General features: G+C 33.9%; 1 protein-coding gene across 1 annotated transcript in view; it reads left to right on the top strand.

Annotated features, from left to right (window-relative positions):
• Positions 1 to 11,865, top strand: part of LOC144978811 (isocitrate dehydrogenase [NADP] cytoplasmic-like) — a 34,944-nt gene extending 23,079 nt beyond the window's left edge. The window contains exons 6-12 of the mRNA XM_078925336.1: positions 1 to 30; positions 843 to 910; positions 1,616 to 1,684; positions 2,986 to 3,137; positions 4,440 to 4,580; positions 5,768 to 5,927; positions 6,982 to 11,865. The exon at positions 1 to 30 is cut by the window's left edge and continues 117 nt beyond it. Coding sequence (XP_078781462.1) covers positions 1 to 30; positions 843 to 910; positions 1,616 to 1,684; positions 2,986 to 3,137; positions 4,440 to 4,580; positions 5,768 to 5,927; positions 6,982 to 7,069 — 708 coding nt within the window. The 3' untranslated portion in view covers positions 7,070 to 11,865. The remainder of the gene's footprint in view (positions 31 to 842; positions 911 to 1,615; positions 1,685 to 2,985; positions 3,138 to 4,439; positions 4,581 to 5,767; positions 5,928 to 6,981) is intronic.
• Positions 11,866 to 12,138: the final 273 nt, after the last annotated feature.

The following is a 12,138-nucleotide window of genomic DNA, read 5'->3' as shown; positions in this document are numbered from 1 at the left end:
GTGGCCATGGGAATGTACAACACAGATGCTGTAAGTAGACGTTGTCAAAACCATCTCTCTCTCTCTCTCTCTCTCTCTCTCTCTCTCTCTCTCTCTCTCTCTCTCTCTCTCTCTCTCTCTCTCTCTCTCTCTCTCACACCCCTTTTCTGTCCGTTTTCTGACTCGTTTTAGTATATTGTCAGGTTTCACCCAATGAAAATTTATTCGAAAAATCGAAATTGATGGATAGGATTTGGATTGATATTTTATTATTTTATTTGGATCAGAAAAAAAAGACAAAAAAAAATATTAATTTGGTATTTATGTATTGATACGGCTATAAGGCAAGTTAGTCCACTGTACGAAGTTGTTATTTTTTTGTCTTAGTATTAGGATGTTTCATTTGTACCTCGGTTTTACTGCCATTCAGTTGAAACCGTCCTAAAAAAATAACTTGAGCTTTTACATAGCGCAATATATACTAAATATGCTCAAAGCGCTTTACAAGGGGTCCCTGGCTAACAGCAACATGTAACATTTAGGACAGGACATGACACCATTTTTTTTCAGAGACAACGCTAATAACGGCCAGGTACTCATTTTACACTTTAGCACGGTTACCGGTAAGAGAATGTGAGTAAAGAGCCTTCTCCAAGAACTCAACTATGTGCCGAGCGAGGCTCGAACCCAGGACCTTCCGATCCGAAGGCGAGTGTCATACCACTAGACCACATAGCATTTTTCATAATTGTTTCGTGTGTATCTTTCTTTGACTACTAATTAACAGGTTGTCATTTGAAACTCATCGTATTGCATTCTTTTGCTGAAGTCGTTATCTCATTTCATCCTCATTCACTTGACAGAGTATTACAGACTTCGCCAACAGTTCTTTCCAGTTTGCTCTACAAAAGGGATGGCCTCTTTACTTGAGGTAAGAAGACAACAAAAAATACAATAGTTATATAGCACACTGACCACTGAACATGTTCAAGGCTTTTTACAAGGATTTCCAAGCCAACAGCAACTAATCACATGGAGGACAAGACACGCAACACTTGTCATGCGATTTTATAATTTTTTATTTCGACAGAGGCAATGCTGTCAGAAGCCAGGTACTGATTTTACACCCGAGTATGGTGAAAGAATGCGACTAAAAAGCCTTTTCCAAGGACTCAACTTTGCGTCGTTAAGAGGGAGTCTTGACCCTGGGCCCCAAAAGCGATTGTCGTACCTCAAAACCACAAAGTCACACAAAAGATATGGTGTTGTTAACTCTCTCTCTCTCTCTCTCTCTCTCTCTCTCTCTCTCTCTGTCTCTCTCTCTCTCTCTCTCTCTCTCTCTCTCTCTCTCTCAATTTTAGCAGGGCTCTGACAGCAAAACCATTTTATTTTTTCATCTGTTTAGAAAATGTTTCTTCAAAATTTGACTAATTGAAATAAGTCAACTATCAAAAACTCTCACACCTAAAACTTTAAAGAAAATAAATGCTTTAATGTCAGTGACAACATGATTTAGAATTTAGTCCAAGGCACGCTTGCTAACATCTTTTTTATATTTTATTTCTGCATAATATAATATGACTGTTTTGGTTTGGTTTTTTATTCTTTTATCTTTTTCCATTTGAACAATCCCCAGCACAAAGAATACGATTCTAAAGAAATATGATGGCAGATTTAAAGATATATTCCAAGACATTTACGACAAGTGAGTATCTTTTTTTTTCATGGTTAGATATTGTTAACCAACCAGGATGTTCCTTCCGGTCCTCCCATATTGGGCAGGGAGGTTGCTTACTGTGTCTTTTACAACCCTATATCTGTTTTCCAATTGCTTTTTGTCTTTGTCTTGGAATGAGATTACTTGGTTTTGTCCTTTCCCTTGCCAGAGTCCTTGGCTGAGAGGGAGACAGTCAAATGTATAGTGTTAGTTTCAGAGAGATGATATTTTTTTGTCTTGTGAATCATCTCTATGTTGTGTACTGTATTATTTTTTTCTTTTATATATATATTCTATTTATAGTGATTTGTAAACGTTTGAGTGTTTTCCTCTTAGAGGGGACCTGCGCTGTGTCGGGATGAGACTTTAGGTGATCTCAGACTAAGTACACATACTGATTGTGTTCTCTCTGAATCTACAGCTGTTTCCTATTTAGACCTTTTCTCTTTGTCTTACTTTTTCTTGTGTGCTTTCAATTGTAACTCAATAACACAATAATGGAGAAAGTCACCCCATAATTGTATAAAATCTGCAGCGATGGGCAATCCGCCTTTTGTAGATAAAGACATTAAACTTGAACTTGAATTCTATAATTTTTTGACAATCCCATTTTCTTCCTTTTTACTGGCGCTGAGATGACCTAAATGTACCGCAAGTGCTGGAAAACCCTTAAAAACAACAACAGGATGAATGAGTTTTCTTCAGACTGAGCGTTTCTGATCTATCTCAGAATTATTCCCCTTTATCTTACTTTAATTTATACTCCTGCAAGCTCTGAACTTTAAATCTAGTACTATAAAAAGGTAATTCAGTATTTTAAGTTTAAAAAAAAAGTATGCCCTTCCACACAGCTGTCACTTAGACATTCCATCAAACATCTGATATCATCACACAACGCCCTTGTTATCCTAGTGAGCATATCCAGAGTTAATAATCTTGCCCGAGCAAAAGAAAAAAAAACCAAAACCCTAAGACCGTAATGGTCACAGTGCAATATCTTAACTCACTCAACCCGAACACCGACTATATCCGTAGTTTACCCAGGTTACTTTTACCCCCATGCCTATTTATTATAATTTTCTGAGACAAATTATAGGCGTAGTATCAAAGCTAATGTTTTATAGTTTTTAAATGTCAATGGTACAATTGACTAAAACTATCTATGCACATGCTCATTTTTAATACATTTTTTTCCAATTTTGAAAAGTAGCAAAAATCTCTAGGATTGAGAGAGTTAACCACTCGGCCACCTCGCCTTGTTGTCATAATTATTTTCTCATTTCCAACAGAAACTACAAGCAAGAGTACGAGGCCAAGGGCATCTGGTACGAGCATCGCCTGATCGATGACATGGTTGCCTATTGCATGAAGTCTGAGGGAGGTTTTGTATGGGCTTGTAAGAATTACGATGGGGACGTTCAGTCCGATTCTGTAGCACAAGGTAATCATCGGGGTTGTTTCTCTTTTTGCATTTCAAAAATTTATTTTGAAAGATATGGCCCTTCCACCATCGCTTTTTCGCTAGTTGAAGTACAGAAACCTATTCTCTCTTCATTTTGTATTTAACATGACATAATTTTATTATTATGATAAATTTTGTTGATGGTTGAATAAGGGTTTTGAGCCCGAAACATTCTGTGTTTGTTAAGTCTTTTGTTCATATTTTTAAAGCTGTTTTACTCATTTTTGTTCAATTATTTTAATAAGGTTAATTATGATGACATTCTTGCCATTTTTTAATTAACGTTTTATTTTCAAATTTTTACTCAATGGTCTATCCAACAACAACAAAAAAAAGAAAATAAAAATGACATATGATGCTGCACATTTAATCAAATACTCATAAAATCCGCCTGTTAGATATAGATAGTTCCAAGATGACGTCATTCATGTTTTTGTTATTGTTTTTGCCTTCCGCGTTGATGAGTACTTCTCACTAAACTGTATTAACCAGACTATAAACCTTCAGGTTACACACAGTTTTGTGTGTTGGCCAGTTTTACTTCCGGATGGCAATGTTGTGAACTTCTTAGCCAAGTGCATACTATCTATAACGTACCAACACACAAATCTGTGTGTAACCTTGAATGTTTATCGTCTGATTGATAGAATTTAGTGAGAACTCTGATAAAAATGGTTGACTAAAAACAATAGGGAATTCTGAGTGGCGTCAAATTCGTTCTTTCTATAGGACAAGACGTAGTGCTAAATAAATAAAAATAGCTTACCTAATTAGTTTTAGGATTCTTAAACCAAATTATAGTTTTGTAGTTGTTAGATTTAGAGTTTAATAATCTTTTAGAGCTTATTATTATTATTATTATTATTATTATTATTATTATTATTATTATTATTATTATTATTATTATTATTATTATTATTATTATTATATTTTATTTTATTATTATTATTTTATTATTATTATTATTATTATTATTATTATGATTATTGTTGTTGTTGTTGTTGTTATTATTGTTGTTATTATTATTATTATTATTATTATTATTATTATTATTATTATTATTATTATTGTTGTTGTTGTTGTTGTTGTTGTTGTTGTTGTTGTTGTTGTTGTTGTTTGTTGTTGTTGTTGTTGTTTTTGTTGTTGTTGTTGTTATTATTATTATTATTATTATTATTATTATTATTATTATTATTATTATTATTATTATTATTATTTATTATTATTATTATTATATTATTATTATTATTATTATTATCATCATCATTTGAATCTAACCAGGTTTTGGGTCCTTGGGCATGATGACCAGTGTCCTGGTGTGTCCAGATGGCAAGACTGTGGAAGCCGAGGCAGCCCACGGGACAGTGACACGTCATTTCCGGTTTTACCAACAAGGAAAGGAGACCTCCACCAACCCCATTGGTATGTGTGTGTGTGTGTGTGTGTGTGTGTGTGTGTGTGTGTGTGTGTGTGACTTGTAATCTTGTGTGTGTGTGTGTGTGTGTGCTTGTGTGTGTTAATGAGTGTGTTTCAGCCAAAGTAATTTGTAATTTAAGCGCTTGGAATCTGATATCTAGGCGTTATAGCGCTATATAAGTTTTCAGCAGTATTATTATTAATTATTATTATCTCCTCCCCCTTTTTGGGTAAAAAAAAAATAATTGAGCTTTATATACCGCAATATCCACTAAATGTGCTCAAAGCGCTTTACAAGGGGTCCCTGGTCAACAGCAGCATTTAACATGTAGGACGGGACATGATGCCTGTTAAGCGATATTACAATTTTTCAGACAAAGACAACGCTGTTAACGGCCTGGTACTCATTTTACACCTGAGTACGGTGAGAGAATGTGAGTAAAGAGCCTTTTCCAAGGACTCAACTATGCGCCGAGTGTGAGGCTCGAACACAGGACCTTCCGATCCGAAAGCGAGTGTCATACCACTAGACCACATAGCCACACGTAGGAGATGTAGGCTCAAGGGAGCAGATTGTGTTGGGATTTTAAAAATTTTGCTTGTTTTTGTTTTTGTTTTTTTTTCTTTTTCTTTTCTTTTTAGAAATAATGTATGTTTTAAGATTGTATTGTTTTTTTAGATTTTGTTTTCTCATACCACTTTTTAAAATGCCCAGGAACAGCAGGCATATAACATTGCTGTGGACTTATAAAAAAAATTTTCCTTCCTTTTACTCTTTTCTCTCTATTTTAGGATGATTTTTTTTTTATTTAAAAAACAAAAACAAAACGAGCTTTTATTTAGAGCTATATCCACTAAAGGTGCTCGAAGCGCTTTACAAAGGGTCCCTGACCAACAGCAACACGTAACATATAGAACGAGACATGACGCCTGTTAGGCAATATTATAATTTTTTTCTGACGATGGCAACGCTGTTGACGGCCAGGTACTCATTTTACACGGTGAGAGAATGTGAGTAAAGAGTCTTTTCCAAGAACTGATCCATTTGTTGAGTGAGGCTCGAACCCAGGACCTTCCGATCCGAAAGCGAGTGTCATACCACAAGACCACATAACCACACAGGTCAGTCAAAAACAAACATACGTTGTTTTTTTTTCGTTTCCACAAATTCCTTTTTTGTTTGTAATCCACAGCTTCCATCTTTGCCTGGACTCGTGGTCTGGCTCATCGAGCCAAACTCGACAACAACGCCGAATTGGCCAACTTCTCCAAATGTCTGGAGGACGTTTGTGTGGAGACGATCGAAGGAGGAGTCATGACAAAGGATCTGGCCATATGTATCAAGGGTTCCAAGTAAGTCATCGTTATAGATATCAAACAGAGCTGCCAACCTACCACAAAAAATGCGGAATTGTACTCATTTTCAGCAATTGTACGCTTGTCCGCATTTCCCCCAAGATTGTACCCATTTTCAGTGTACAGAATCACTTCAGTTTTCTTTAGTTGTAATTCATATAATTACTAGCCTATTGAGAAACCTTGGTGACCAAGTGGATATTCATATATTTTTTGACCAATTATGATCTTCATGCTGGGAGGTAGAATTCTGAAAGGATTGGATTATAGTCTTGGGAACATCATTTTTGCTGCAATTGAGCTTGTGCGGTGTGACTTTATGTAAGTATACCTTCCTCTTACTTTCACAATGGTTAGTTTCCGTCGATTTCAGGATTGTACCCATTTTTATGAAATCTCCCCCATTTTGAGGTCCCATTGTACACATTCTCATCAGATGGGGTTGGCAGCTCTGATCAAATTAAGAAATTAAGGAGAAGGCACTGGTGTAAGATAAAGATCTGAACAAGTGTGTATGAAAGGTGCCAGACAAAGCAAGAAAGAAAAATAGAAGAAAAAAAAAAAACATCCCAAAAATCCAGTCGACCGCGATTGTGGACTTTACGGTTATCAGAAGGTCTGAGGTTTGATCCCTAGTCGAGGTTGACTGAATTTTTGGGATGGTTTTTTTTTTTCTTGTATTTTTCTTTCTTGCTTTGTCTGATACTTTTCATACACACTTGCTCAGTTCTTTATCTTACACCGATGCCTGCTCCCTAGTTTCTTAACTCACTCAATCTTAGATTTTTTTTTGCTACTTTTTTCAAAATTGGAAAAAATGTATTAAAAATGAGCATTTACATAGATAGTTTTATTCAACTACCATTAACATGCAAAAACTAAAAACATTTAACTTACTTTGATACTACGCCTATAAATTGTCTCATAAAAATGTAATAAATAGGCATGGGGTAAAAGTAACCCCGGGTAAACTACGGATATAGTCGGTGTTAGGCTGGAGTGAGTTAATCGAATGATTTTTAACTGCGTTTCATTTCCTTGTTTCCTATAGGGTGACCAGAGAAGACTACCAAGAAACCTTTGAATTCCTGAACAGTCTGGCTGACAACCTGTCCAAGAAACTGGCGTCCAGCAGTTGACTAGGACATGATGTAACGAATACTAGTAGACTGTAGCTGGATAGGATAGGGAATGGACTTGAATGGGTGTCGGTTTAGTTGACGACGCATCTTCCTCCATTTCTGGATTAGTTGATTCTCTATGTTGCCGGCATATGATAGAAGGATGTAAGCGCCTCGGGGGTTAGTTGTAAGCTATGGTAGGAAATGTGTTCGAAATTTTTAAAGATTTGTTTTATATTTCAATGACAAAATTTTGTATTTTTGGTAGTGTTTTATTGCACATTACTACATGTCCCAGATAATATTGTGTGCAGGGGAATGGGAATTTCCATTATATAAATAGCTCATTTTCGTTTTCGTTGGGGCTTACATCCTTTTACCGTGTGATGGCAGTGTTGTTATTATTTTGGTTTAGGCATGCAATGAGTTTGATTTAGTAGACTTTCCACCACATGTCGTGAGTGTAGTTTAGGAGACTTTTCTACACTCATCTTTTGTAAAGAGTTTTTTGGTGAATATTTTGATAGTAACATGGATGTCATTGTCATCATCATCATCATCATCATCATCGTCATCATTATCATCATCATCTCATCTTCATTATTATTATTTTATCATCATCATCATTATCATCATCATCAATAATCTAGAAATCAAACGTCGCAATTGACTCAGCAGTCAGATGATGACAGGTAGATAAATTGACCTACCCAGGGCTGCCAACTGTAAGCCAAAATAAAACATATTTGTCTGATTTTTTCACCCTTGTAAGATTGTATTCGTTTTCTCTATTTTAACTGGGGTTTTTTTTCAATTTAATTGTCATTTTCATGTAAAAAGTTGTTTTTATTTTTGTGTTTCCTGGCTTCTGAATGTTCTCCGTGCTTCCTGCAATATATTTTAGCAATTTTTTTGTTTGGAAGGTTTTAATCTCCAGCGTTCTTGAAGCTCCTGATGTTTTTCAGCCACGCAAACTTTTTATAAGAATTAATTATTTCCAAAATGACTTAACGGCAAGAAGTGAGAGGACTGAATGGTTGCATTTCCAAATTGTACACTTTTTCTCCAAATCTTTCTTTTTTTTTTTCTTTTTTTTTTTTTTATACAAGCAATCTTACACTTTTTCTTGAATTGAGGTTGGCAGCCCTGCCTAACAGACAAGTTCTGACATATCGGATGCTTGTCATTCCAGGCAATGAATTTAGAGGCTAGATAGTTAGTTGTCAACTAAACCAGCACCGAAGATGATAAAATATGATAATCATGTGATATAATAATTTTTGTTATTGGTTTGTACTTTTTATAATATTATGTTTTTACTGTGTGTTCTTGTGTAAGACGTTCACTTTAACTAACTAAGAAGTAAGCAATTACTTTTTACACTTAAAATTTAAGTCAAAAATTTTCCATAAATTTTTTGTTGTTTTTCATTTTACCTCTGTCAAAAGAGTAATTTGTTAGAATAGCTTTTTTGAAAAAAAAAAATATATTGATGGCCCTTTGATCTAACCTCTGAAGTAGCGACTTTGCAATACTACATATCAGAGGTTAGGTCAACGGGCCATTAATATATTTATCAATTGATTCCTGACCACAAGGGAAAGAGGAGGATAATGTTGGTTTATATTTTTCAAAGTTGTTTTTTCATAATTTTAGAACCAAGTCAAAATTGTTTGTAACCAATCCGGGTCATAATAATGTTGTGTTTTGATCATATTTTCATATTTAAAAAATTGGACATGTTTTAACCCACCGTCTCCAAGGGATTTCATGTTGGAATCATGGGTGCAAGAGTGCCGGCTACAGCTGGCCTGCCGTTCGATTGGATTACCGAAAAAAACGTCACCGGCTTTTTGCGATTTGGATTTGATTATTTTTTTATTTTTTTTTGTTACAAGAAACTTAACAAATTACTCCATTTACAACCTTTGGATTAAACATACAACAGTTGTGGACTACCATTATGAAGACTAGATGCTGAGAACAAGACTTCAAATGACGAAGTGAAGTCTGTGAATCTTGCAGGCTTTTTGAGGTCCAGTTGCTTGCACCCATGGTTGGGATGAACAACATGCTGGAAAATTGAATTCTTTTGGTACACATTTGAATGAAACTTGATGTTAAATTCTATTTCTATATTTTTGGAGAAGTCAATTTCGTTCACTGCAAAAGACCCTCAAGTTAAAATTCCTTTTCTTTTCAATCCGAGATTCACTTTTCATGGTCCAATTCCTCCCGATATGAAACACATCTTTGAGACGGTAGGCCAAATTTATGATGTCATAAAAGTGGATTTACGGGTATTCTCATGATTCAGACATATGATCCATTTGACTTTGAAGACCTATTCAAATTATGATGATATTTGACTAGGTTGATTTTAAAAAAAGGAATACATTTTTGGGCTTTAAAAAAAAAAAAACTTTCTCTGCCTAAATTTTTAAAATTCTGATTAAATACACTTTTTAAACTCTCCAACCGAGAAATATGGCGTTCCACCATGTCAGCCTTTGGTGCTGATCAAGAGGACAAGTAAGTCAGTCAGTAGGAAGTATTTAGGAGTGTTAGATAAAGTGAATAAATGACTCATTATAAGGGAACAACACAAAACAAACAACGTTTCAGCCTTCGGCCTTCTTCAAGTAATAACGAAACGTTTTTTTTTTTGTGTTGTTCCCTTATATATATGTCACATTTACTCATTTTATCTTTCTCTCCATCTTATTGGCCCAGTTTTTGGTAAGTAAGTAATTGAATTTCATTCCATAGTGAAATCTCCACATAGATTTTACTGGAAGCTTTAATAATATATTTCGATTTCACAAATTTTCTTTCACCTTCATTTTTGTTTTGTGCGTTTATATTTTCCTGTACTTAGACATCTATTTTTCTTCATTATTTTAACTTAAAATTCAAAAGGATAAAATCCTATTCGTTGTTTTATGGGGTTCTCTTTCTTTCCTTTTTTTTTTTTTTTTTACAACGACAATTTTTCATCTATAAAAGACATTTTTTGTGCATCATTTCCTTTGGTGCTATCAAATTTTTAAAGAAAGAAATAATTATTGAGTTTTTTTAAATTTATACTCACACAATTGGAATTAATTAAGTTATATTATATATATGTACCAGCACAGCACAGAGATATCCAAGAAACGATTGTTATTTAACCACACATTGTACAATGTTGTAAAGTTATTTCATGCCTAAATTATTGAATTATTATTCAGATGTTAATTTATATCTTAGAATGCGGAGTCCTTTGTAACCCATTGGCTGTTTCTTGGGAAGATTTGAACGGATGTTTGTGTCAAAGGGAGGGGAGAGAGATGGATAAAATTCCCTTTATTCATCCCCAAGGGGAAATTTGTTTATAGGGTCTATTCCAAGGGAAGACTGGAATAGCCCAGGCATCTGCTGCAATGCAGCACCACAGAGTAAGCTAGGGTGAGGTGATTTGCCGAAGGTCAAACAACGTGGCAGGTAGTCGAACTAGGTACCGTTTGGGTACGAAGCAAAGACCATACCTTTGAGCCATAGTGTCCCAATGAGAAACAAGTGAGTGAAAACTTCTAAGATGACCCAGTGAAAACTTCCAAGATAGAGACCATAATATGTTCTGGTTACAATTTTTAACATGGTTTGGAAATTAAATTATTGGCCACTTTTAATACTTAAATCTGATATTGTTTTAATTTTATTTTTATTTTTATTTTTAACGTTCAGAAATGAATTTCTGATCCCTTGGCACTTTATTAAGAATATTTTTTAAACAATATTTTGGATTATTTAAGAATATTTTATTTTGGCAATATTATTTATTATATATTCTACATTGCCTCAAACTTACTTTTGCTTTATAAAAGCGGGTTTTCTACTTCTGTTTTAATCTTTTGTTTGTTTGTTTTTTAATAATTTTTTTAACAACGTCAAACTTCACGTCATTAAATTATTATTTTTTTGTTTTGGTTTGTGAAGCTTATATTTATTTAAATCATTATAGGTCACAGTTTGGTTGGGTGTTGACATATTTATATATTTTTTTATTTTGTAGTATGGTTTAACGCTTTAAAGTCTTTATTTATCATATCCTGCCATGCTACTCTTCCTAACTCCCCATGTGATCTTAAAAGTTTCACTAAAATGGAGGTATTGGTTACGCCAGATTTTTTAACTTTTTTGTTTAATTTGGCATTTTAAAATTTCTTTCTAGATTCTTCTTGTACTTATTATTATTAGTAGAATTTCCAATTTCAAATTCACTCTGTGTTAACTTTTATTCATTGTGCATGTATGTTGATGTTTTGTTTGTTTGGGGATTTTTTTTCCCCTTATTTATTAACAATTCTCGATTAGTTGATATGGTCCTCCGTTTTGACCTTTGACCTTTTATATTGATCAAATTTTGAAGTTAATTCCGCATAACCAAATCAGTTTGTAGATGCTATCTTCCTCTTCCTTTTTTTTTTTTTAGTTTTTGTTGTTTGTCTTTTTACTTTATTTCTGGTTTTGTATCCTTTGTTTTTAAAAAAAATTAAATTACATGTTGTATTTATTGATGCATTTTCATGTTGGTATTGACAAGGGATGCCATTGATATTGTTTATTGCATTTACCTGTTCTCATTCATTAATGCATATTTATAATATTATAGAGAGAAAAATATTGTTAAAATATCAATGTCAGTACACAACTAATTACGCATCAATATTATCTTGCTCTTGTTCCAAAACATGTCCTGTTTTGTTGTATTTTTGCATATGCCAGTTGCTCTTAATAAAAATCCAAAATTTTCACAACAATGCCAAAATAAATCTTGTTTTTTATTTTGATTTTTTTTTTTTTCCATTTGTGACCCTTCGCCTCAAAACGGTATTAAGTTGGGATGTTGAAATGATGAAGATGTTGAAAATTGAATTTATAGCCAGAAATATCAGTCTTTTGTTGAGTTTGTATGTTATATTGAGGAGAATGGATACCATATTTTAGGGTACAAATGCCAACAATTTATATTTTTGACCAGTTTGACATTAAATTCGGCCTTTAAGCATCTGGTTCGTTCCGACATATCGTTTAGAGACGGTGGG

Source organism: Berghia stephanieae, chromosome 8 (assembly GCF_034508935.2).
Source record: "Berghia stephanieae isolate SIO BIC M18660-M18661 chromosome 8, UCSD_Bste_1.3, whole genome shotgun sequence".
Taxonomy (NCBI): domain Eukaryota; kingdom Metazoa; phylum Mollusca; class Gastropoda; order Nudibranchia; family Aeolidiidae; genus Berghia; species Berghia stephanieae.
The sequence above is the reverse complement of the archived record's forward strand: the minus strand, read 5'-3'. Positions and strand labels throughout refer to the sequence as shown.